This window comes from Cyprinodon tularosa, unplaced genomic scaffold, assembly GCF_016077235.1.
Source record: "Cyprinodon tularosa strain WSP-4 unplaced genomic scaffold, ASM1607723v1 ctg187, whole genome shotgun sequence".
In the NCBI taxonomy this organism is placed as follows: domain Eukaryota; kingdom Metazoa; phylum Chordata; class Actinopteri; order Cyprinodontiformes; family Cyprinodontidae; genus Cyprinodon; species Cyprinodon tularosa.
In genome coordinates, this window is record NW_024038657.1 from 2221135 (window position 1) to 2248190 (window position 27056).

A 27056-nucleotide genomic window follows, 5' to 3' on the forward strand; every position below is an offset into this window, starting at 1 on the left:
GACATTTACTGTTTTGCATTGAATCTAGTAGATTTAACTCTCTCTTCACATAGCTTCTTTTGATCTGATTAAAAGTCTGAGGATCCTAAGTTTTACGTCTTTTTATAGATGATTATTCCTCTGGATTCCTCGATACTGGACCATCCTGAGCGTCCACAGTCACTTTCTGTAATAGTCCCTCAAATGGCTCTCAGCAACACTCGCCACTGTCCTCATGGCTCCACAGTGGACCTCATCAGTACATATGAGAGATTTTCTGGGTGTTCTTTCTTCCAGTCAATGCCACCTTGTCCTTACCCCAGAGATCAGAGTTCCTTCCACCCCATTCCATCCACTTTTCTGTGGCACTTCCAGGAACTTGATCCTCAGCCTCTAGACAGGAGGCAGCTCCGCAACCAGGATATATGGGCTCTCAGTCTGTCCCGTGTTACGCTGGGTTTTGACGGAGCTCGGCGATTCCCCAAAGGAAGAACTCAACCGTTTGTTGAGCCATTTGCCATGTCAGTGTGGATGTGCCAGCCCTCTGCCTTTAAAAGGGAATCTCAGTCCGCCCCATCTGGTTCTGACAGTGTTCACCGAATTTCCACAGAGGAGGAGCCTCATCCGGAGGACTCTCTTGCTTCTTTCCACTTCCTGGCCCACACCATAAGCCCACTAAAGATGTGGCTCAATCACTACCAATATGTCGCCCTGCTGAGGATGAAGGATGCCATGGTTCGGCTGGGAGCAGAGTTGAGTCAGGATCTACACGGTAATAAACAAACTCATGGCCCGAAGACCAGACCGCCCTCAGTTTGTCTTGCTCTTCTGATGGACTCAATGGAGCTGGGTCTGCTTCTGCCTCCAACTTTCGCTGCACCAGAGGAAGAGGTTCCCCAGACTCCAGAAACGGACAGCCCAAGCCTAACAGACTCTGACGTTTCCCCAACTCATCACTCTGCTGATGGCATCCTGGAGGACGGTGGTTTAGAAAATGGCATCTCTACGATCAACACAGCTGCTGCTGAATTCGATCAAGACAATCGAGATGGTGTGGTCGAGCCGGCCTATGAGGCTGTAGAAGAAGAAGAGGAGGACGGATTGACGGCGAAGGAGGAAACTCCTGGTTTGTCACCTCCTCTGTCACCTGGACCCTCCCCAGTTATCTCCCGCGAATCATCTACCTTTAGCCTAGAGGGCGAACTGTCGAGTGCAATCAGCGTCACCAAGGATGCAACCAAAGATGCCATCAGTGCCTCGCTGGATCTAACCAAAGGGGCATTCTCCTTGACAAAAGATGCCTTCAGCATGCTGAGCCGTGGCTCCGGCATGAGTAAATTGTTCAGTCCACAGGCAAGGTGGGTTCTCTCATACTGAGTTTTCCACAGCTATTTACACGGATTTTTTAAATATATGAAGGGAAAAGTTATAACCACAGACTTAACTGAATGTATCTCACATTTTATGATTGGTTAAAAAAATGTAAAATGAATCAAAAGAAGCATAATTTAAGGTTTTAATATTTTTGATCAACTTCTTCATTTTCTGTACCTTCCTGAACCTATATTGTATTGAACCTATATGTTGTTTTTGTAAAACTTGCTGCAATTGGTGTGGCGGCAGCTGTCGATAACTCCTGATGGTTTGCCAGCAACTGACCAATTGGGGATCGAGATTTTTTTTTTTTTTCTGAAGTGGAACTGGAAAGTGCACTCTGACAGAATTGCCTGAATTTGGCATAGGAAGGTATAGGGGACATGGAAATGTCCACTGAAAAAAACTAGATGTCAGAGGGAACTATGCAATACTCAAAAGTAGACAAACAAGTCTTCAGTTTTTTGTCATAATTACATTGCTTGCTTATGTTTAGCTTGAAAAAAGCTTATGTTTCTTACTGTCATTAATTACAAACACGTTTGGTTATAAACTGTATTCAAGGCAGAGCAATCTTACAGTTCTTGTCACGCAATTTATGGCAACATTACTTATCATACTTTGCAGATTCACTTTGGCCTAATGCTCCTTCAAATAGGATAAAGTTTGGTCAGATTGATGGAGAGCATCTTTATTGGTGCATTTTAGGACTTAGTAAGATGTGCGTCTGCACTCCTGCTTATACATTAATATACTTTATCTGATTCCTTCCATTGTAAGAAGGCTCTATGTTTAGTTATGGTATCCCGCTGGAAGGTTAACCTCCACCCCAGGCTTGTATCTTTTGAAGGTTTACCTCTTCCAGTCAACTCAGACCAGCATCCTGTCTCTGCTGTATAGAATACATCCCCTTAGCATGACACTTCCATCATCATTTTAAACAGCATCAGCAGGACTTTGTATGGATTCTCTTCACATTTGCTTTCTTACTGCCACTTTTGCACACAGGGTAGATTGGTGGATACAGTACAGGTTCTCCTCGAGGTTGATTCTCCTATTTATGGTTTGGTTCTCTGTAACCCTTTCAGAGTCATCATCTCTGCTGCCTCGATAATGGCTAAAATAGGGCTCTCAGTTTGTCAAAGCTTAGGATTAAATGTCTGCAAATTTCTCTGAATTATCCATTTAGTGTCCTCTTTGATCATTAAAATGCTTTATGTTGTTTAACAAGTTTCTGAAACCTTCACCAAACATATGTAATCACATTAGATCTAAGTATTTTGCAATCTATGGGACTTTTGAAGATAGATAGTCACTCTGGATGTTAAGAGGTATCCAAGGTAATAGAATAAAGACTGCAGCTAAAGTTTTGTGGTTTAATGGCAACAATAAAAGTTGAAATGGTTTTGTGATACACTGCATTATTTTTAACTCTCCCTGCTTTTGGCAGGGCTGTAATGATGGCGGTTCTGTGTGTGTGTTCTCAGGGAACAGAATCCCCGTTCAGAGGAGTCGTCTCCTTCTCTACGACACCAGTCCTTGAAGCTTTCACACTCCCAGCAGTCCTTTGATAGTGCCATCTTGGATGGCAGCCTCCCTGATGAGAATCTGTCTATAGACAGTGATTTTAGTGACAACTTTGTTGTTCTAATAGACTCAGGTGTTTAGATACTGCTAAGATTTTGAAACATATCCGAGTGACACAGGTGATATCAGGCTTACATTTGTATTTTGCTTCTAGAATCAGGTTTGGAGTCTTTGCGCCCGAACAACACACCTGGAGGCAGCCGTGGAAGCCCAGCTCCAGGCACAGATGGCGGCTCGTCGGCTGATCTCAGCAGCTCCCTCTCTCAGAGCACCGAGGATGTGTCTCAGGACATGGTGAGGTACTTTTATCACATAGAAAAATGTCAATATGGTGTCAAACCTGTGGCTAACTTCAGAATGGACATTTAGGTAAACATTAACAGAGGTGTACATACAAAAACATTATATTGCTGAAGGTTAATAAATGACAGTGACATCCCAATCTTTATTATGCCAACCTTTGCAGCTATATGATCCTTTTTTAAGAATGCTTTGCACAAGATTTTGTATTCAAAGTAGCTTTTGTGTGTTTAAAGTACTATTGTTCCAACCACATCAGACACTGTTTCTTGAGGAGATGGTCTGGTTCAGGCTGAGGTCAGAACTCTGTGCAGTTGAGTTCATTTCTTCAACTTCAACGCTGCTCATCCATGTCTTAATAGGCATTTCTTTCTGCACGGGTACACAGTGCTCTTGAAATAGGAAAGAGCCATCTCCAATCTATAGCTACCAAGTTAAGACTATCTTTAGTGTTTTGTTTCTCTTTTAAAATGGTCATTTAGATGTCCTGTAACTGGAACAATGGGGCTAAAGCCAGCTTGTAAAAACACGTTCAAACTACAATCTCCTCTGCACCGAACCTTACATGTGAGACAAGGTTTTCCGGCAATAGTTAAACCCAGAGTCATTCATGACTCAAAAAAAGGCCTCCCCTGCTCTAGGGTAGCAGGCTTGACAACACAGGAAGTTTTACAATACCAGCATTTTGCTCTGGATTTGCTAAGCTCTCCTCTGTTATTCCTGTTATTGCTCTGTCTAAGCACTGTTCTTCAGCTAATCTCAAGGTTTATAGCTGTGGACATTGCAGAAAGTTGCTGATCTCTGTACAGCTTTGTGTTTCTGGCCAAGGATTCACCGTGTAGATGTTATAGTGGCCCGGTGAATATGGTCCATTCAGAAGTTGGTCACGTGACACAAGACATTTAAACTAACCTTTGATTAACCAAGGGAAATTATTCATGCTTTGAATTAATTTTTTAAGCTGGGATCGCTGACATGTGGAACTGTATGTGAAGTCCTCGCTCTGATTTTATATAGTCTACCACTTCATGGACAAGTTGCTATTGTTTACACTCATTTAACATGCAATGATAGGTGACTGTGGAATATTTAGATGCAGGAAAGATGAATAAATATAGTTATTACACAGGTGGTATGTTATCATGGAACCATACTGGAATTCACTGAGCTCCTGAGAGCGAATCATTTCTTTCACAACTCTTTTTTTTGTTTTTTCTTTCTTTCACAACTCTCTAAGAGAAACTGTTGGTATGCCCAGATGCTGGGTATCATAATCTCTTTCCTGGAAATCATTTTGGCAATGTAGTGTATTTGAGCCAGAGTATGCAATTTCAGCCCTGAAATTTCAGCTCTGAAGAGCAAATCATGACGCGCTGTGTGTGTAAGGTGTCACAAGCACTGTACTTCAAAGTTAATAAAAATAACAAGAGTCATTAGCAATGTACATGTTTTGGAGCATCCATGTGACTTCTAATGAGCTGAATTACAGTCCTCAGTGTTGCTTCTTATCCTGAGTGGGACAGCTTGTACCGTGGAGGTACAAGGAGAAGACCAAATTATCGCTGTCCAGGCGCAGAATCTGACCCCTGTCCAGATGGGAAACATCAGACAGTCAGACATTCTGGCTGGTCTCCTGCAAGGTAACCTGAATCATCATGATCTTCCAGTCCTTGTTAAAAAATCCTTGTTAAAGATCAACCTGCTGGTACTTCCTTGTTTGTTTATACTCTTTGTGAAATTGTCTAAAAGCTTAGTTATAGTTCCGCCTTGGGGGGGTCTTACAGGTCTCTGTAGACCGCACGGACACCTGGATAAGAGCTGCAGGTTCATATGCTGGCATTGGTGCATTATTTTCTGGGGGGAAAAAAACGTGACTGTTCTCAACATACCTGTTGGAAATGTAGGAAATGAGAAAAACATAAAAAATAAAAAAGATTCGCCCCACCTAACTTTTATGTTTCTTTTTATGTTTGTTGTTTTGCTTTTCTGTTATTCTTACCTCTGGCACAGTCACTCCCAAGGTAGCGTGATCAGGCTGCCGACAGCATGGGTGGCCTGTACACAGAAACAGTTGAAATGCATCACTGTTGACACGCGCAAGCTCGTGCCCTCTGCTATGCTCCAAGTGTAAACCCAGCTTTGATAGCTGCGTCACGACAGGCTTAAAATATATAACAGATGTAACATCGGCCCATATTTGGGTGTTAAACAATGCTGTGTGATACTACATAACTTTTTTAGCTAATCAGGTGGCACATTATTTTTGGCTTGACAACATATTTAGTGCATCTCATAGAAGATGACTGTTTTCTTCAGTTTTATGCAGCCGTTTAGTGCAGGTGATGCAGCTAGCCTTGAATAAGCCAAAGCTAACGTTCTCTTGTATAAACAGACTTCAGTTTATTTAAATGGTTGGATCTGAAGGGTAAACCGAATGTGGCCTCCGTTTAAATCTGCATCTGCACCTTTGTTTCTGCAGTTGACCTGGCTCAGAGGGAAGGCATGCAGGGTTCCAGGAACTCTCCAGCTCTCTCTTTGCGTGCAGAAATGGGTCCGTCTGCCGCTCAGCGCTCCACTCTGGATGAGTCTCTGGGGTTTCTGGATGTGAGACTTCAGGACTGCCAGGCAGAGTTGTTGGCCTCAACTGTAACCAACATCGGCCCTTTTCTTGAAGATGAGTTCAGTGTGGATGGTCAGCCTGTAAGGTTACACTTGTCCAACGTCACTGTAACTTTAAAGGTGGGTCAGCTAATTTAATCATGAAGTGTTTATCAAATCCAAAGTATTCATATACATGTGGAATTAATTGTTGGTAGCCCTTGTTTAGCTTGAATCTAATAAAAGTGATAATAAAAAATAAAATAAACAAATGAAAGTTAAACATTGCTTTAATTAACCATATTTTAACAGAATGATTTTAAATGATAAGTTCCATGCCTCATAAGCAAACTGCTCCAGTCGTCTCATGTTTGATGGGTGTCTTTTCCAAACATCCTGTTTCGTCTCTTTCCAAAGATGCTCAATAGGATTTAGGTCAGGGCTCATAGAAGGTCACTTCAGAATAGTCCCATATTTTCCTCATAGCCATTCCTGTGTTTTAGGTCATTATCCTGTTAAAGATCCATGACCTTCTACTGACTCCAACCTTCTGACACTGAGCATCACATTTCTCTATAGAATTCCTTGATAGTCTTTAGATTTCCCTGAACCCTGCAGAGATTTAAGACACCCTCTGCCAGATGAAGCAAAGCAGACTGAACATAACAGAGACTCCTCATGTTTAACAGTAGGGACATTGTCCTTTTCTTGATTTTCCCCTCTGTGAGCATAGAGCTGATTAACTTTGGTAAAAAGTTCAATTTCTGTCTCATGTGTCCGTAGGACATTCTCCCAGAAGCTTTGTGGCTTACCATCGTATAGTTTGGTAAACTTCAGTCTGGCTTTTTATGATTTGTTTTAAACAGTGTCCTCCTCATTCGTCTCCCATTAATTCCATTTTGCCGCAAACAATTATGGATGGTTCGATCTCACACTGATTTTCCATGAGCTTTAAGTTCACCTTTAATCTCTATGGAAGTTTTTTCCGGGGGTCTTTAGTTAGAACTTATATCTGTCTCTTTGATTGTTAGTTTTCCCCTTACTGCTACGTCCAGAGAGGTTGGCTAAAGTCCGATGGAGCTAAAATTTCTGAATATGTTCATCTGTAGTTACAGGAACATCAAAGTGGTCTCATAGCCTTTACCTTTAACATGCTAATCTATAATTGTATTTCTAATCTCCTAACAACTCTTTCCTTCACTTTCTTTGGTCCATGTTGACACTCATGATGCTAATTAGTGGACGCACCTTGTTTTAACATGTCCCTTTGGTCACATTATTTGTCTTTTCTTGTATCATTTTTGTCAAATTCATTTTTCACTTTCGTAGATTATTTAAATTTTTCATTAGTTTTAGATTCAATGTATTTCTCTAACCATTGTAGGTTTTTTCTTTCACTAAACAAGACGCACCGAATATTTTGCCCACATGTTGATAACTGAACAAGTTTGTGTATTTAACTGTTTTATTTTCTGAATACTCCCAGCCTGTTAATGGAATATAAAGGACGTTCTGCATCCAACTTACAATGTCAGTTGATGTTTTTTTGTTTGTTTTCTATTAGGACGATGGACCCAGAATCTACCCCACTGCTCCACAACCTGTCCCTGCCAAATTCATTATAGAGCAGATGCTGCTCCAGCGAAGTGATGATGGCATCATGAGAATCAAAGGTGAAGATAAAAAAAACCCAGCAGAATGTGTGATTAAGATTTTTCAAAAAAAAGAGGAACTTGGAAAGAACCAATGATGTAATCTAAAGTCACACCTTTTCAGAAAGATGAATAGAAAAGCCTCATACATATTCTTTCTTATTTCAGCTGAAAGTGCAGACACTAATTCTTCAGCAGATGTTCCTGCTGCTGGCATTGACAGGTTTAATGGCACCGACTTTGTCCAACAGCAAAGTGAGGTAAGGAGGAAAAAAGAAAAAGAAGATGGAGTAAAGTACAGCAGAATCCTGTTAGTCTGTAAAGCATTAAAAAGCGGGGCAGTTGACACCACAATGCAGACATGGCTGCAGGGGCGCAGCCTAAATGAATGTAATTATTGTGTCTTAGAATTGCCCAAACTCCAAATTTAAATCTACTTTAAATTCAGCGTTCATCAAATCTGACTCAGTTTGTGCTTTTTTCTAAAACAAATGCAAGCAAAATGAGGCATTAAAGGGAAATAATACAAATGTATTCCATACTTTTCATTATTAAAATCGGTTAACTTTCTTTCCACTTTGACATTTATGAACTACTTTATGTTGAGGCTACTATATAAAAGCTGATTTTGACTACATTTGAAACAGTTAATTTGCTTATATGGGATCTTATTGTTTAGTAATGATTTCTGGTTATTAAGGAGTAAAATTTGAATCTGCATACTTTTAAGCATGAAGTCGGAGCATAAGCTGTTACTAATCCAACAATGATGTCTTTGTAGGGAGGGACACTGGAGAGCCAGCTCTGTGACACCCAGGCAGCCCTCACACAGGCCCTCAGTGAGAGAGAGCGCCTCCTCCTGGAAGTAAGGAAGTACGACCCCACATTTACACTCTGATCCTCTTAGACTCTGCCCCCTGATCCCAGCTGCTGTGGAGGAATGCTGATGGGATGTATCAGATTTGGAAGCTCGTTTAGATCATTTCTAAAGATGGATTCAAGAAAACAAGAGGTTAATCCAAACCCGTGTCCTCATATAACCTATAACTGACTCAAACAGTCCAAGCCATTACGAACCCCCCTTTTAGCCGTCACTAGAAAACCGGGGTTTATCAAGTTAACTTTTAGGTAAAATAATGTTCTTTTTCTAAGCATTAGGATACTTATTACTGTTGTGCTTAACTAGTTTATTCTGGTTTTTTTCTAAAACAAATCAGGATGGACTGGTGAAGTCATTGTGTGGGTTCAATGTAAAACAAAGCATGCGACAAAATCAAGCTTTAAATCTTTCCACTTAGTTATTGTGTGTTATGGATATGTTGCACAGTCACTGCCAGATCTGTCACACTGCATGCTTAGTGAGCACCACTAATTCAATAGGAAATGTAGCTTTTTTTTATCAATGGTTTTACTGCTGGACTTATCAGTGTAATTAACTTTGGTTTGGTGTAAAATTAGACAGACATGTCGCTTTTTTTGACGTTTTGGTTTAAAGTTTTGTCAAAGGTAGAGGAAAAAAATGCACTTTTTTTATTTAGAAACCAAACTTCCACTTCTTAATGGGAGGTTTAAATCATCTAAAATGTCCCCTTTTTTATAGGTTCGTCACCAGGTCGGTTTATTTTCAGTGTTATTTTATTTTTTTGTATTTGAAGAGTTTCTTTTTTACTGTGAAACGATGTCCTCTGTTGGTGAACGGCCAGTTAGGATGGCACGCCTTACCGTCTCTCTTACTCGTTTTAGAGAACATTGTACGCAGAGTTAAATCATTTGGTCTAAAAATAATATATATATGTATGGAACCTGGATGGGTTTTTGTATAATTTTACTTGAATTTATTTATTTTTTATTCTTTAGTTTTGTTTTCTTTCAAAACAAAATTGATTGTTGATTATCAAAAGCCGTACTGATGACGTGAAGATTTTCCAATTAACTACAATCGTTTTTCTTTTCAGCTCAGATTTGTTGCCAATCTAGTTCTCTGTGGAAAACCTCATACAAGCATGAAATTCCAAGTGACTGCTCTATGTTTATGTAACACCGTTGTTTTGTTTGTGTTAGATAAAAAAACAACTATCAGTTTATTCAGTTTTGGTTTAATCAGGGCTTTTGTTTCGGTAAAAATCTTTTCTTTTTTTACTCAGTTTGTAGCAGCAGCATATCTGTACATGGGAGACCTCTGGTGGCAGAGCCATGTCATTTAAAATATTTCAGCTAAATTACATTGGAAGCTACAGTTGCATCTCATTACATTAGAATATCATTGAAAATAGTTTGTATTTCAGCATCACTTTTTAAAAGCTTCTGTTATATTGATCTATTGAATGGGGTGAGTTAGCTTTAATTATTTATTTATGTTCATTTCAGCTTGCAGCTAATGAAATCCGCAAAACAGTAGTTTTTAAGGAAGTTGGAATATTACAACAGAATAAAATTATCATATCTGCATTTTTTAAGCTATAAAATCATTTTTAAAAACAATAAATGCAAAGTAAGTTATTTCCAGGCTCTGTACAGTATCAGGAGTCAGTGCTGGGTCAGGACTCCTTTTGCAGTGTTTGCATCAGTGAGATGAGGAGCAAAACAATCAGCCTTGGTTTGTGTGGAGTAGGGTGTATATCCAGGTGGAGATTCTGGTCATCAGAGAGAAGAACAGAGTGCTCCAAAACTTCCTGGTACAGAGCTGGACTGACTTAGTGTTTGATTAAATGCAAATTGAGCAAAGTCAGAACCACCTGTGGAAACATACCCACACCACTCTTTCAACTCAAGGAAGTTAATTTACAAATGAAATTAAAGAGAAATTTGATCTGGTATTTTATCTCTGTAGCTCAGGTAAGGAGTTTCTGAAGCCATCTGTGGTTCAGGAGTTTCAAAATTTAAGGAACGCATCAAATATGCTTAAGATAAGTACCGTAACTGAAATAGATGAACACAGATGAATCAGTGTTATTCTAGCTTGGGATGCATCTGAGTAGCAGATGGATATTAATGCTTAAAGAACACTGTTGTGAATCAGAGCAATAGAGAGAGACTAGTTTCTCATTAAACCCATCAAAAAGAACATGCTGAGTATTTTCTAAGGTGTAACATGTCTGAAATAACTACCTATGTGTCATAATCTTGTATTCTACACTCTGCATGAACACTCAAAACTACTTCAAAAGTTGTTGTACTAAAGCATATGTACTACTTATTTACCTCAATACATGTGATCTTTTACTAGCTTTTAGTGTTTTAGTTTCTGCATGGCCTTAATGGACAGAGACGTTCCATGCTGGATGCAACATGTAGCTCTGAAGTTCCCACTTCTGCTCCGACCTTGATGGTTAGTAGCATCTGTTTTAATTTAATGAAAGAGTTTTGATTTAAATTTCCATGCAAGAGATGCAAACAGAGGGAGACTGATTACAAGATGTACTGTAGACCTGAGACGCATGTGTTAAAGTGAGTTTTGTGACGTTTATGCTTTGTGAATTACTTGTGCGGTTAACCCACTGAATTTTGCACTTGTCTTGATGTGAATCACTTCCAAAATGAATGCATACGAGTCATTGTGGATATGTTTTTAGTGGTGCTAATGGTTTTTGTATGGTATTCACTCTATTGAGACTAATATATAACTGGTTCTGTGAACCAAAGAGAGAATGTTGACAAGAATTTAAGACTTAATAAATTGCTAAACACATTTTTGTTGGGTCTTTTATTGTATTTCATTCAACCATATGAAAAAAAATTAGGTAGTCCAACGCTCAACAAATCTGCCCATGACAAACTTTAGTCTATGGTCATATATAAAAGAAAAATTCTACTAACATTCCATTCTGAACACAGGATGAAAGGTGGTGACAGTATCATGCTATGGGGTGGCTTGAACCAAGGCCACAAAGGACTGGAGTTGAGATCCAGCATGTTCAGGCATTATAGTGGAAAACTCAAAGTCCAGCGTTGGATCCAATCCGACAGAAAAACAAAAATCTGTGGAAACCTAAAAATGTCCTCACATATTTTATTTATACTTGATATCTAATTAAATGGAACTTAATATACCTTTTAGCTTGTAACAAAATGAACAAGTTTCAAACCTATATATCAGGGTCTAATCTAACAGCCAAACATTTATTAAAGAAATTAAAACCAATTTACAGTACAAAACTTAAATGATAAAAAAAATAAATAAAACTAACACCTTAAGCTTTCCCAGTGTGTCTAGTCTGTCCTTACTCTGTCAGTGATTGTGAACAGCCACTGCATTGTGGAAACAGCTTTCTTAGCAGTTTTTTTCCCCGCACAATAAGACAGTTTTTAACATAGCAAATGTCCTTGCTCATTCTGTGGCATGATCAGCTCAGTGGAACAGGATGTGCTTGCACTTTGTGTTGGGAATCTGATCTCGACTCTTCAGCCTCCTAACTGCTTCTCTCAGGTGTTTAGGCTGAAGTGGGGGGGTATCTCCCCACTTCTCACAAACATCCAAAGCTGTAAAATAAAAACATTGGCAAATAAAATATACGGATTGACCTGTCGTGTGTATTAGATCGGATTATTTCTTTTGTTAAAAAGAGAAACATCCACTAACCTTCTTCAACAATCTCACCAACAAAAACCTTGGAGATACCAGACATGGCAATGACCACATTTTGGGAAACAGATGAACCAGTTATGGACTGGATCAGCTGAAATAAGCAGATAACAAAGCAGTCATAAGAAACAGGTTTGACATTTGGAAATAAATCTGTTTCTAACCAGCTCACCCTCTTAATAGCAGCCTTTGGGAAGGCAGAGCGTCTGTACATCTCATAGCGATTGAGCTGCTCTTCAGAAAAAGATGACACCAAAACCCTAAAAGATGCAGATGATGGAAAAAAGGTACAAATTATCAAAAACAATTATCTGATGTGTGTAAAAATATCGGCTCATTTATTTTTTTTTTATATATATAACCAGGTAAAATGTCAGCCGTACTGCATCTTCTGTATTTCATCCTCATCGACCTTGTGGCGCTTCTCTTTCTTCTTTTCTGGCTCCACCTTCAGACGTTTAGAGGAAGGCTGACCAGAGGTTCCCTCTTCCTCATCATCCGCTGCTGTGGCTTCACTTTCCTTTAGAGTCCAAGAAAAATCATGTATGATGAAGACACCAACCGTGGGATTCCTTTAGTAAAACCAGACAATTCATCAGTTTTTGAATCTTTTTATGACACTTCTGTCTCTGTACCCTGCTTAGCTGCCCTATTCCAGTCTAAGCTATTACATACTTACAGAAGGTCCATGTTGCAAGGATTAGAAAAAGTAGATTTTGCAAAGTTCTAACTGCAACTACTACACAATAACTATCAATCTACAGTATGTAATGGGTTAGCAGGATTTTTGGACAAATACAGCAGCGTGTCATCAGAATAACAGTGGAAGTTAATATCATAGTGTCTGTTAAATCTACCAATTGGGAGCAAATATATAGTAAAGAGAATTGGCCCTACCACTGATCCCTGTGGTACTCCACAGTTAATCCTGGAGCATAAGGATTATTTACCATTAACAGCTGATATTTGATTTTGCCTTTCTAAAAGAATATAATGGACTGTCTCAAATGCAGCACTGAGATCTACAGTAGATTATCTGAAACCTAAAACAACCACCATCAGTTTGGAGGACATCATGGAGTCGTTTTTTTAATTATACAAACAAGTTGGATGTGTTTGGGAAAAAATAACCCCTTTCACATCATTATTAAATTAAAACCTGCTTTGTCAGGGCAAGATCTTGAAGAAAATGCATGATTTCATCAAAATCTTTTGAATTTATCAAAATTTATACTGAATTAACTGAAGTAACAGACAGCAGCTCTAAAAAAACCCAAACTATCCTTTCTTTAAAGGCTGCTGATATGTCTATAAAGATATTTATAAATACTTCTTTTAAATGTTAGTTATTTAAGTGGCAAAAATATATTTGGGGGCCAGGCTTTCAATATCAATCATGCAATAAAAAAAATAAAATAAAAAAACAACTTATCTTTACAAAAAAATATATATATTTCTGAGTTCTAATGTCTTGGTTTTATTCCTAATCTGTCTGGTTTGTTAGATCATTAATACACCAAATTTAAGTCCACATGAAGCATTTCCTTTGCTTTTTTTGTCAAATGGGATTTTCCGTAAAAGTTTAAAAAACAATCCAGCTTTCTCAATTCTCAATGCAGACATTTGAATTGAGAAAGCTTCCTGGAGGGGAAGCGAAAACGTCTTCAAATCTTGGAAACCAAGTCAGTGGATTGTTTTTTAAACTTTTACGGAATGACTATGACCTGAATGACTGAGAATCTTCATCAGCAAATGGGATTTTGTTCCTTTACAGCCCTTTGGTTTACTGCATCTGGTATAAATTTGATTTATACCTAAACGATAGAAATTTTAAACATTTGTATCTTAATTTTTGGGTTGAATGCATCAATCAAGTTGAATTTTACTAAAGAAAGGCAAAACATTATGTTTTCTTTGTCTAGGTGGAGTGTTTTCTTAGACACTGTTTTTCATGATTTGCTTCCTCAGAATAAGACTTAAAGTTTCTTTTTTAATAACCTACTGAACTCTATAAATATGATCAGTCTTTTTTAATACTTTATATTATTCTCAGATCAAAAGTGGCTGTGAAAAACTCCCTCTCATCACTAGAGCTGTCAAACTTCAACCTTACTTTTGTTCTTTGTGGTGATTAACACTGGATCCTGAGATTACATTATTAACTGTATGTCTCCTTTCTCTAATTCCAGATATCTCATTTAAATGTACATCAATATATGAAGTATTTTTCCTTACTATTCTGATGGCCTTTGTTTGAGAAACTCTTTAACTTACAGCGTTTAAATCTTTTGGATGATCCTGCGTGGACGGCTCTTTCCTGTCATCTGCTGAAGACTCCGGAACATTTTCTGTTTGCTCCGTCTTCGGATCATCCTCGTTAGTAAAATCCTCTTTTTCAAGTGAATTCTCCGTCTTTATCCGTGCAGGGTCCGCCATTACCCCTTAGATCTTTCTTCCAGAGTTCAGTTACTGAACACAAACATGTTCTTTTAAATCACGTGAGATAGAAAGGCAGCAAAGCGCTGAAGAATTGGTCGTGTTACTTGAAGCTTTTAATTCAGAACGAACTTTAACGTTCTGCTATGAACTAAGCAATGAGCTAACTGTTAGCTGCCGAATGCTGCTGTTCTGTGGCTGATGCTAACACTGGATATACAAAAATATCAATCCGCTTTGATGCAAAAACACACCTAATCGATACAATCGATAGTTTACGTCGTCAATAAGTGTGAAAAACAGTAAAAACAATAGGTTACAAATTGTCATTTACCATACGCTAACTGTTCTTCTTCTTCTTATGAGATTTTATGGCGGTTGGCAAACTTGTGAAATGTGCATTACCGCCACCAACTGATATGGAGTAAAGCAAGGAAACAGGAAACGATTCACCCCCCCCCCCCCCCCCCCCCAATAAAAAAAAAAAAATACCTGTGTAACTTAAACCCACATAATACTAAATTATACTAAATTACATTTGCCCGTATAATTTAAATTTACTCTAGGTCATCGTAACTCTGCCAGTTTCTGATGGTCCCATTGGTCTTTCCATCATGCTTCCAACCATCTCCCAGTTCATATCTTTAACATCCAGATATTTTTCTGCAGCCTTCACTATTATTTTGATTTTTTCTGTTTTTTTTTTGTCGTCTGAGCAGTACAATTAATCACTTCCACCATGAAAAGAACAAAATTTGTCTTTTTAACAATTAGTGAGTCTTCATCAATTTTTGGAGATTTCTCTAGAGGTTTGAAATTTGCCGTGTGTTGAACTGTAGGTTTGGGTTTTTCTGACTGAGATGGGATCCTTTTTGCAGCTTCAGCATAAGTTATTCCAAGCTCAAATTTCATTTTTTTTATTTCTTCAGACCTTTTGCTTGCTTCACAGCCGCGATAAGCAGCAGTATGTTCTGCACCACAATTACAGCATTTTATTTTAGCTTCTTTTCCACATTTACCATATTCATGTTCTCCTGCACACCTTCCACACCTCTGTTTCCCTTTACAAACTGCTGCAATGTGTCCGAATTTTTGACATTTGAAACATCTCAATGGTGGAGGATTGTAGATTTTGACATTATAGCTTATGTAACCGATGAATACTTTGCTTGGTAATTGCTCTTCTTCGAATTTAATTAACACCGATAAACTGTCAGATCTTTCTCCGTTTCTTGTTGTTTTTAACCGTTTTACTTCTTTTACTTTTGCACCGCTTATGTTTTCCAGAATCTCTTTTTCAGAAATTTTCAGAGGAACTCCTCCAATGACTCCCCTGCTGATCTTTTTGTTCTCCATTAGGCTGCACTGAACTCTTATCCCGTCAATTTTGTTAATTCGTATTGCTTTGCCTTGCTGGGCGCTGTCTCTGCAGTTAATTAGCAGGTCTCCACTGTACAGAATTCTGGCACCTCGGACTTCTCCAACAAGTTTATTGATGGTTTTTGTTAAGTGAACCGGATTCCAGTTTGTAAAAGAGTCTGCCTGATTAACGACTTTGAATATGACTTTGAATTAAGTTTTTTTTCTGTGGAATGTATGGATTGATCATCACTGGATTGTTCTGAACTAGATTCCCCTTTAACGGATCTCTGTTTTTTCCGCTTTTTCTAATTTTTTGATGCTGCTATCTTCCAACCTTCATTGTCACTATTTCCCTCTTCCATCCCACAAGAATCGCTTCCTGTTTCCTCACTACTCACGGCCCAGGACATTTCTCCACAAGCAGAGCAGCTTCAAAACACGCGCCATGCACCAAACGACCAACGTCTCGACCAGGATCCTTTCTTCTTCTTCTTCTTCTTCTTCTTCTTCTTCTTCTTCTTCTTCTTCTTCTTCTTCTTCTTCTTCTTCTTCTTCTTCTTCTTCTTCTTCTTCTTCTTCTTCTTCTTCTTCTTCTTCTTCTTCTTCTTCTTCTTCTTCTTCTTCTTCTTCTTCTTCTTCTTCTTCTTCTTCTTCTTCTTCTTCTTCTTCTTCTTCTTCTTCTTCTTCTTCTTCTTCTTCTTCTTCTTCTTCTTCTTCTTCTTCTTCTTCTTCTTCTTCTTCTTCTTCTTCTTCTTCTTCTTCTTCTTCTTCTTCTTCTTCTTCTTCTTCTTCTTCTTCTTCTTCTTCTTCTTCTTCTTCTTCTTCTTCTTCTTCTTCTTCTTCTTCTTCTTCTTCTTCTTCTTCTTCTTCTTCTTCTTCTTCTTCTTCTTCTTCTTCTTCTTCTTCTTCTTCTTCTTCTTCTTCTTCTTCTTCTTCTTCTTCTTCTTCTTCTTCTTCTTCTTCTTCTTCTTCTTCTTCTTCTTCTTCTTCTTCTTCTTCTTCTTCTTCTTCTTCTTCTTCTTCTTCTTCTTCTTCTTCTTCTTCTATTATGGCGGATCACAAGCAACTTTAAGGTGCATACCGCCACCTACTGTACATGAGTGTGTAGCAGCGTTACTTCACATCTATTAGATTCTATTTTTTAATTTTGTATTCTTAAGATACATAAACAATGCTTTCCTTAGTTTATGAATATCTGTTATGTTTCCTTCATTTCCTAATATTCCTTTAAGATTCCATTCATGCCCTATACTTCTAACTATTCTCTTTAATTTTTCCCTTTCGTGTTCATATAACTTACAGTTCATCAGTATGTGTTCTACATTTTCTTTTTCACCACATTTCTCACATTTCTCACTATTTTTCCTCCCTATTAAGTAAAGCATGTCATTTAAGTAGGTATGACCTATTCTTAATCTACTAACTATTATTTCTTCTCTTCTGTTTCTTTCATTAATGTTTCGAATTCGAACTGACTTTTGCACTTCATATAATCTTCTTCCTTTCCTATCTTCGTTCCATATTTTTTGCCATTCCTCCATTTCTTTACTTTTAATAAGTGATTTCCCTTCCCCTTTTCCAAAAGGAATTGAAATCGTTATTTCCCCCTCTAAAGCCCTTTTAGCTAATTTATCTGCCTTTTCATTGCCTTTTACTCCTTCATGTGCCGGCACCCAACAAAACCAAACATCAATGCCACCCCTATATAGTCTAAATAAAATATGATGAATTTCTAATACCAAATCTTTTCTATTATTTCCTTCTCCCTTAATACTTTCCACTACTGCTTTAGAGTCTGTGCACACCACCACCCTGATTGGTCGAATCTCCTCCACCCATTGCAAGCCTAATATAACTGCCACCATTTCTGCTGTAAATACCAACAATTGATCTGATATTCTTTTGTGAATACATTTTTTAAACTCTGGGATATATATTCCTATACCCACATAACCTTTTAGATTTTTAGAACCATCTGTATAAATTTTAAGGTAATTATTATATGTAGTTCTTAAATAAATATCAGTTTTTATCCCTATTTCATTTATATTCCAATCATTTTTCATTGTATTGATTTGCAAATCTACATTAACCTCAGGTATTAGCCATGGAGGAATAACGCTAATTGGGTTAAATTGAGCTATTTCCTTGTCTTCTAGTCTATACTTTTTAATCCATTTCCTAACCATCCATCCAAATCCATTACTTTGGAACTTCACATATTCCCAACAATTTTGCAGAATAGTTGAATTCACATGATTATCTATATTACTTTTAATTTTCATCCAATATGCTAAAGCTAATTTAATTCTCCTAATTTCAAGTGGAGTTTCCCCACTTTCAATTAATAGAGCATTAATAGGTGTTGTTTTTATTGCTCCTGTACATATTCGTAAAGCCCTACACTGTAATCTTTCTATTTTTTGTAATGATGTTTTAGCTGCTGCTCCATATATAATGCTGCCATAATCTATTATTGCTCTCATTAGAGCCCTGTATATGCTTAATAATGACTGTCTATCTGCCCCCCAATTGTTTCCAGCCACAGCCTTTAATATATTAATAACTTTTTTACATTTGGTTTCTAAGTTATCTATATGTGTTTTCCATGAGTAAGAACTGTCCAACCATAAACCTAGATATTTATATTCTGTTACTCTTTCTAAAGTCTGTCCATATAATGTTATTGTTTCTATATTAATATTTCTCTTCTTTGTGACAACCATATAGCAAGATTTGGTTGCTGATAATTTGAAACCCCATTCATAAGACCATTTTTCAACTTTACTAATTGCTTTTTTAATATTTTCTACAACATGTTTAATATTTTTCCCTTTCATCCATATGGCCCCATCATCTGCATATAGTGCAGATTTTATACATTTATCAGTTTCATAGAAAATATCATTGATCATAATATTAAATAAAATTGGACTAATTACACTACCTTGTGGTATTCCATTTTCAACATTATATTCATTTGAATAGTCATTCCCAATTTTTACTCTTATTTTTCTATTTAGTAGAAAATTTGCTATCCAATTATACATTCTCCCACCTATTCCCATCTGTTTCATTTTTATAAGTAATCCTTCTTTCCATAGTGAGTCATATGCTTTTTCTATGTCAAAAAATACTATAATCATTATTTCCTTCATTTTTAAAGCTTTCTCTATGTCATTACTGACTCTAGTTAGAGCATCTATTGTTGATCTTCCAGTTCTGAATCCACATTGATATCCATTTATTAGATTATTCTTCTCAAGATAGTATCCTAATCTATTAACCATTATTTTCTCCATCCATTTACTTAAATGGGAAGTAAGAGCAATTGGTCTGTAATTATTTGGATAGGAAGGATCTTTACCTGGCTTATTAAATGGTAAAATTATTGCCCTTTTCCAACTATTTGGTATTGTTCCTTCTTTCCATATTTTATTAAATAATTCTAATATTAATTTCAGTGTTACTTCCGGAATCTGTCGAAACATAGCGTAACATAACTGGTCTTCCCCTGGAGCTGAATATCCTGTCCCTTTCAATACTGTTTTTATTTCTTTCATGGTTATATTCATATCCAATGTTGACATATATTTTTGACATTTTTCTAGTGAGTTTTTATGATTTCCAAGTTTTTGAATCATCTGCCTTCTGTGGGTATTTGTCAAGTGATCACCACTATGAACTGCCGCAAATGTCTCTCCTAATAACTCTGCCTTATCTTTATTTAAAACCAATACCTCCTGTCCTCTGACTAAGGATGGAATATTGACATTGTTCTTTTTCCCCGTCATTTTTCTAAACATTGACCACACATTCTGTAAATTAACTTCTGAACCTATTGATGAACAATAGTCTCTCCACGTTTTCTTTTTTGCATCCTTTATAGTTTTCCGAGCTTTTGCTCTTTTCCTTTTATAATCAATAAGGTTTTCGATTGTTAGATTTTTCTGTAGTATTTTAAAAGCTTTATTACGATCTTTAATAGTTTTACTGCATTCATTATTCCACCAAGGAACTACTTTCTTCTGACCTTTCACTTTTATTTTTGGTATGCTGTAATTTGCAGCATTTAGAATATGTTCTACTATTTGATTTGTACACTCTTCAATATTACCTTTTAATGTTACTATATGTCTTGTTTCTTCACATTTTGTTTTAAATTTAAACCAATCAGCTTTATCAAAGCACCATCTTATTAATGTAAACTCTTCTTGTCTATTTATATTATCATTAATTATTGTACTCACTGGAAAGTGATCACTCCCTAGTGTAGATTCCCCATTTACATCCCATTCACATGCACTAACAAGACAGTCAGATACTAATGTAATATCTAGACATGAGATTGAATTTTTATGTATATTTATTCTTGTACCTTTTCCATTATTAAGACAAACTAATGACCTTTCATCCATTAATTCTTCCACTATTTCACCATTATGATCCGTTTTCTTGCTACCCCATAGACTGTTGTGAGCATTAAAATCTCCACACCAAACTTCTCTTCTATGTATTTTCCCTATTTCCTTAAATATTTCATTATCTAGATTTTTACACGGATTATAATAATTAATGATTTTAATATTTCCATGTTTCCTTAAATTAAATATTTCTATATTTACACATTCTATTTTTTTATTTAATGAGTTTTTCTTGTAAGCAATTCCTTCCTTAATTAAGGTGGCACATCCTCCGCCACTACCATTACTTCTATCCTGTCTTTCTATATTATATCCAGGAATTTTAAAATCCAAGTTTGAGTTTAACCATGTTTCTTGTATACATATTACATCTGGTATTACTTCTAATTCATAAATATACTTTTTAAATTCTTGTCCATTAGCTATTATACTTCTGGCATTCCATTGTAGAATATGAATGACCATCAATAAAGCTTGTATCCTAATCCTGACCATTTTCTGTTATTTCAGTGGCACTCAAAATGGTATGTATTTGATCTGCTTGAATTTCTTTCATATCTAGGAATCTCCCTGCTGCTGTTACTATTTATTTTATTTTATCACTTTTCTTCTTCATTTGGACTGTAACATTAATAACATGACATATAAATGCTACAAAGTTTTCTTTTTTCACCATCATTGTATTTTCCTCTATTTTACATTTATGCAAACATGTATTATTTGTATTTGTTGTTGGCATTAGTATTTGTCTCTGACCATTCATTCCTTGATTTGTGTTCTGAGAAGTGTAACTTTGATCTGCTTCTCCCAGCCTCATTCCTCTTTTACTATCTTTCTTTATTCTTTTTAATGCTTCTGCGTAAGAAACTCTTTCTGTTATCTTTATTTTCTGGGCTTCTCTAGCTTCCCTTTGAACTATACATCCACCATAGGCTGCACTATGCTCTTTCTTTCTTCTCGTCGCAACTCTACGCTAACTGTTTTCTTGCTCCATTATTTTTGGTAAAGTTATGCTGTTTAGCAAACTACCTATTTACTGCATTACCGCGACCATGCGGACTGGAGAGTAACTACATTCTGAAATAGGGTAGAATAAAAAAAAGGAAGCAATTCAGGAAACATAAACATATGAGGATGTTAAATATGTGCAACAAATTGTCCCCTGAATATTTTAATTCACTAAAACTTAAACATAAATAATAAATAAATACTAAAAATGACTATTTTCCCTTAGCTCATACCTACAAAACAAGAAAAATATTGTAAGGAATAGCATTAAAATAGCAGTTATGTATTATTAATAATTTTAATAATGTGGTCAAATTAATCAAAATATCATTCTTTGGTAAAGTTGAATAAATTATAAAACAAAACATATTCAATGAATACATATATTTCTAGGCTTTCCTCTGTATTTTCATAATTTTGTCACTGTCGCTGTTAATTTTCCTTAAACTGTGGATTTAATTTTCTCTTTACAGAATCGATACCTATGCACCAGCCGTTTACCCCACAACAATGAAAATAAAATGCACATCTCACAAAACAAAGATTCTCATTTTGAAATTTTAGAAAGAAAAAATAAATAGACCCAAATAAAAAAGAATAAACACATGTCTGGAAAATATAAGTTTTGTTTTTCCTTTCTAGATAAGTATAGCTAACTCCATTGCTCTGTTCCCCATTCTAAAAAAAAAAAGAAGAAGAAGAATATCTAAATGTCTAATTGGTTGTTAAATGTAACAATAAATGTCCTAATTTACTCTCTATTTCCTGTATGTCAGATGTAAGCTAAGAAAAACAAAATCAGAGTGAGATTTGAAATTATATCTAGGGCCTTCACATTAGCATGTTGGTTCTAATTACTTTGGCTCTAAATATTAAGACTCAGTCCTCAGGATTTCTGATCTTAAACTGGATACAAGGTCTGCATGAAGACCACAGCCTTAGAAATTTAGATCTCTTTTTGGCTTAACTATAAGTTTAATGTTAAAAAACAAACAAAATAATGTGTTAATTACCAACTTGTAATTCTGCTGTTTTTCTGCATTTTTTTATTTTATTCTTAAAAAAACATGTCGAGCTTTGTATATATTTGTCTGATATGATTTGTAACTCAGTAATTAAGTTGAAATTTTTTATTTCTAATTAAGTAATTTCTTGGTAAATTTTCTTTCTTAAATAAAATAAGAAAAAAAATATACATTTTCAGTAAAGTAAGAGGACGTATATGGAGGACCTCCTCCATAGAAGTATTGCCTCTGATTGGCTATAGTTTATGACTGCTTTATCTTTTTAATAAGTTATTTGAATATCTTCTCTTCATTTGTATACGAGTCAATTCAAATGTTTTTTCTTACTTCCCGATATCGCTATCGTGTCGTTAGTCATTTAACTTTTGTTTAATTTAATTTTTTATTATTATTTTTTAGTAAATTAATTAGTCTTGTTGAAGGTCTCATTAAAATAACTATAACAGATAACGCTCATTGTTAGGTTTGGAAATGTGTTGCTGTCACAACGAGACGCTTGTAACTGCAGATCTACAACTCATCAGGATGGGCGCGTTCCAAACTAACTGACCGTATTGTATGAGTCACCGGGGGCGCCATCTTGCTTTAACCCATCCTTACTCTTTGAAAAGCAGCGAGGGGCGGCGGTGGCCCGAGCTGCATTTGTGTGCGTCTGAAGGGTTTCATTGGAGATGAAGAAAGAAAGGGCAGTTTCAAGGAAGTGACGGACTACCCTCGGAAGACTGGTCAGAGGAAGTTTGCTTGATAATGGTGCTGTGCTGTTGAGCGAAACTTTTCCCTCTTGAGTCGTGGATCGGGACGGAAGGATCCAGCAGGACGGCCGGGGGAGGGGGGAAGCTTTGGTTCCCTCGCTCCATCTGAAGCTCCGATTAAATAAGTTGAGGTATGGAGAGAGACAGAGAGTCTCACTGAGGAATTTCATTCCCTACAACCAACCAACCCCCCTCCCCTTCTCTATTTCCTCCCCCTTCTCTCCCCACAGCCTCCTGTGATTTTTTTTCTTCCACGGATTAGCGATGGGGAAGGAGCAGGAGCTCGTGGACGCAGCGCGCACCGGGAACCTCGCCGTGGTGGAGAAGCTTTTATCCGGGAAACGGCAGACCGCAGGCGGTTCTGGGAGCGCAGGAAGCGGCGGCAGTAGCAGCAGCAGCAGCCACGGAGCGTCCTCCCATCCGCTGTCCAGTCTGCTCAGGTAGGCTGTGGGATAGGAGGCATTGTTCCTGTCAAACACCGCCTTCTCTTTCCAATGTTTGCATTTCAAATTCTCAGGATTTATATCAACAGGAATGTTTCCTTTTGTCAAAACAAACCCAACCTGTGCAGGAAAAAAATCAGTGACAGGACTCTTTGTTTGTCTGCTGTTCTAACAATACATAAACAATCCTTTGCAAAACTTCCACCCAATTGGCTTTAATGAACAAAAAGTGGAGAATGGTTATGAAGTGGAAGAATAACCATATATGGTTTTATCCCTCCGTCATTCTTAAACAGGGTTGACTTGTGTGATTAAAGTTCATTATAAATGGCACCTCTCTAAAGGCAAAGAGTTGAGTATCATACATGAGGAAGATTTGGGAAATCATGGCATCCTGGAAGCAGAGGCATAACCAGGAAATCTTTGTCAGGGTGGCCAGACAATAACCAATATACACTGAGCAGTGGCGGTTCTAGAACAAATGTACCAGGGCAGGGGGCCAGGAGGGGGCCGGCATGTTTTCATGGGGGCACGGAAAAAAAGCATGAAATAAAAACAGGGAAAGGAATTCAAATATATTAAGATATCTGCATGAAGTGAAATTTCTATTCAAATAGGTTTAATTAAAATGCTATGCCTTATTAGGTCAATATACATTCATAATTTTGCAATTTTACATATTTCTGACTTAATTTTAGTGAAAATTATCGTTTTCTATGAAAGCTGAATTAGAACTCAAGAAAAACTGATAAATTCAGCTGTAAAAATTAGAGTTTTTTTTTCATTTGTTTTGAAAAACACATAGATGAAAACTGGGATCCTCTCTCAATACCACTGAAGCTATCACCTTGTTGTTTTTAAATAATTAGCAAAACAGAATTTGTAAACCTATCAGTGACCATGTCTGTTTGGTGCATATCATCATTAGAATTTCTTTGAGTATTATGACTTCAGTGCAGGGGCCATAACAGGGGCCAGGACATTGTCTACAGGGGCACTGGCCTCTGTTGGGCCCTGTCTAGAACTGCCCATGACCCTGAGAGGGGGGCTAAAGCGGATCGGCACCAGAACCTCAGGGTCAATCTACACTGTTCCAATAGGAAAATTAACGAGCAAAACATCCATATTTTCTAAATAAAGACAAACCATACTTTCCTACAGCCTTTGCTAACAAATAGAAGCATAAATTTAAACACCCTTAATTTCTAGAAAAAAACGTATAGTGGATAAAATTCTTCTGGGGCGTAAATCTTTTCCATCATCATTACTTACCTACTTGTATCAATAATTATTCTGCATAAAATTGATATTTACAAGCACTAATATCTACATAAATTGATTGTTTAATAAGTTTTTATTAAATTAGTTATTTATCTATGATTTCACTGAAGACTCCTAGATAACTTGCAGAGACACATAATTTTCTCTTTACCCCTTATAACATAAAATCTAGTTCTGAAAAGAGCATGAATTCTGTATTCATCATCTTTGATGTTAGTATATTGATGTGTATAATTAACCACAAAAAATTCAAATGTTTTGAATATTCCACTTCAGAGTATTACTGCTGCCACCGTCTGTATTAGAGGGGAACAAATGGTAGGGGTGGCCACAGGGATAGCCATTGATTGGCTAAGGGTGGCGATGGACACCCCTGGCCCCCCATCTTTCTCCGCCCCTGCCTGGAAGGAAAACCAGTTTCAGTTATAAAAATGTGGTAAAAAAGTCTTATGTTCCTTCCATTCCCTGTGCTTTGTGGTGTTCTAACACTGTAACCCCACCCCCACCATTATGGCAAAAGGTAGAATAAATCATTTTGTAAGGCTCTATACATTGTTTTGCAAATTTGACCTAAAAAAACCATCAAAACATCTCCATCTCTTGATGCATAATTGATTGCTTACACACTGTCTGGACTTTTATAGGCTTTAATGAGGGTGTAATACAAATCTAGTTATCAGATTAGATTTATTCAACCATTTGGAAACTTTTCATCAACAGCCAGTTGCAGTGCAAAGCCTATGCGTGGGTGTAAGCTCTGAAAATGTCTCCTTCAGCTGTGGTCAGCCTTTAGTGAAACACGCATGTTTGATGTGGGTTTCAACATCCAGATTTGCTGTTTGAGGTAAAAGATTTATTTTAGCTGTTATTTTAGCCATTTAGTGTTGTCCAAATGCAGCATCCATGGAGAATCTGGACAGGGAGAGGTTTTATATAAAAATGCAACCATATGTGTTCACTTTTACATATGTTGGTTTTAAGGGCAGGGAGATAAACAGACAAGTGAGGTGTCATTTTGTCCTGCAGATTCTATAGAAATACGCCCATGCAGCCATTTAGTTCTATAATGTTTGGACTTTCTTTGGAAACTACCAAAAATCTTTAGAGTGCATCTTTACTGGTTTCTAGATTGACATTTTTGGGCAAGGGGAAATTGGTTAGACTGTGTCTACAAACAATAGTTTATTTTATTTTTAAGTATTGCTGTTTATAAAATGAATTAAATTTATGACTGTGTTTGAATCTGAATCAGTGTTTTGTAGATTTGTCTGCATTGCTGGAAGATGTACCTCCACCTGTATTTAGCGACATCCATCTTCCCATCAGAGCAGCTTCCCTCATCCTGCTACAGAATAACGTCCCTACCGCATGATGTCATCAGGCTGATGTTTAGTTTTAGCCTTCTGCCAAACAGCATTTTCCATGAGCTCCTAAAAGGTTTAGCTTTGATCTCTTCTGATCAGAGCCCCAGCTTCCAGGGCTGCTGTGGTTTTCATTGAGCAACATTACAATATATTAGAGTCGATAGTCATTGTAGTTCTGACAGATTCTCCAATCTGAGTGAGACGGTTAGCTGCAGCTCATCTGGAGAGATTAAGCCACTGACACCTTGCTCCTACCCTTCAAAATAAAACCCAACGTTACACATCATAACTTGACCTTTTTCAGGTAATGAAATATCCTGTGACCCAGCATGTATTGTGACTGAAGGAGTTGCTGTTAAAGGCCAGTCTACAAGAACAAACCCTAACTTGAAAGGACTTATACTTTAACTGATTTATTAATTCAGATGTCTAAAAACATCAGAAACTTTGCTCTTGAAACCCTTTTTTATCTGTAACTAGCTACATGGTAGAGAAGTGATTTAAACCAATTGTTTGATCACCTGAAAAAAGGATAAGAAACTGAGATGTAATAAGTTTTTTGCATTGGGGAGTTTGCATAAAATAAGTGTTATTATACAGGAGGTCTCCAAGCTGCAGTCATACACCCCTGACCTGAGCTTTGGATCTCTACCATTGACCTCTTTGCTGCTTTCCTAATGCCTCTTCATGTGGGCAGCCATTTTTCAGTTGGTAACAGCTGTGCTTTAGTCTTTTACTGATGATTTTTGTTTGTGGGCCTCCATGGGCAGAGATTAAAGATGTCTGTGTGTCTATTTCTTAAATGTTTTGATATCCTACTGCCATTTTAGTTGTGAACTACTTTGTCTTTGTAATTACATGCAATGCTAATGAAATACACTCAAGCTTC

At 37.0% G+C, this 27056-nt stretch overlaps 3 protein-coding genes across 12 annotated transcripts in view; 2 read left to right on the top strand and 1 right to left on the bottom strand.

Moving 5' to 3' along the window:
• Positions 1-11178, top strand: part of uhrf1bp1 (UHRF1 binding protein 1) — a 27236-nt gene extending 16058 nt beyond the window's left edge. Inside the window, exons 14-21 of the mRNA XM_038282761.1 lie at positions 109-1337; positions 2841-3013; positions 3095-3234; positions 4730-4880; positions 5720-5979; positions 7403-7511; positions 7659-7750; positions 8272-11178. Coding sequence (XP_038138689.1) covers positions 109-1337; positions 2841-3013; positions 3095-3234; positions 4730-4880; positions 5720-5979; positions 7403-7511; positions 7659-7750; positions 8272-8388 — 2271 coding nt within the window. The 3' untranslated portion in view covers positions 8389-11178. The remainder of the gene's footprint in view (positions 1-108; positions 1338-2840; positions 3014-3094; positions 3235-4729; positions 4881-5719; positions 5980-7402; positions 7512-7658; positions 7751-8271) is intronic.
• On the bottom strand, positions 11179-14863 carry taf11 (TAF11 RNA polymerase II, TATA box binding protein (TBP)-associated factor). The gene is made up of 6 exons (XM_038282773.1): positions 14763-14863; positions 14347-14541; positions 12456-12592; positions 12245-12332; positions 12070-12166; positions 11179-11969 (listed from the first exon to the last, which is right to left on the bottom strand). Exons 2-6 carry the CDS (start codon positions 14506-14508, stop codon positions 11839-11841), a joined length of 615 nt encoding a protein of 204 aa, XP_038138701.1. The 5' UTR covers positions 14509-14541; positions 14763-14863; the 3' UTR covers positions 11179-11838.
• An 8111-nt stretch (positions 14864-22974) lies between these two features.
• The window catches only part of LOC119782030 (ankyrin repeat and SAM domain-containing protein 1A-like), an 86759-nt gene continuing 82677 nt past the window's right edge, over positions 22975-27056 (top strand). For 7 of the 10 annotated variants that reach the window (XM_038282762.1, XM_038282765.1, XM_038282763.1 and 4 more), the window contains exons 1-2: positions 22976-23210; positions 23310-23519. In XM_038282762.1, coding sequence (XP_038138690.1) covers positions 23344-23519 — 176 coding nt within the window. In that variant the 5' untranslated portion in view covers positions 22976-23210; positions 23310-23343. Of the gene's footprint in view, positions 23211-23309; positions 23520-27056 lie in introns of all 10 variants that reach the window. The other 3 variants (XM_038282770.1, XM_038282771.1, XM_038282764.1) reach the window with 2 other exon arrangements.

Excerpts from the sequence above, each read along its gene's own strand:
- taf11 (XM_038282773.1), bottom strand. The coding sequence starts at position 14,508 with ATGGCGGACCCTGCACGGATAAAGACGGAGAATTCACTTGAAAAAGAG. Across the intron at positions 12,593-14,346 it reads ATCCAAAAGATTTAAACGCT|GAAAGTGAAGCCACAGCAGC; the intron begins GTAAGTTAAAGA and ends TGGACTCTAAAG. Across the intron at positions 12,333-12,455 it reads GATGAAATACAGAAGATGCA|GGTTTTGGTGTCATCTTTTT; the intron begins GTACGGCTGACA and ends TGCATCTTTTAG.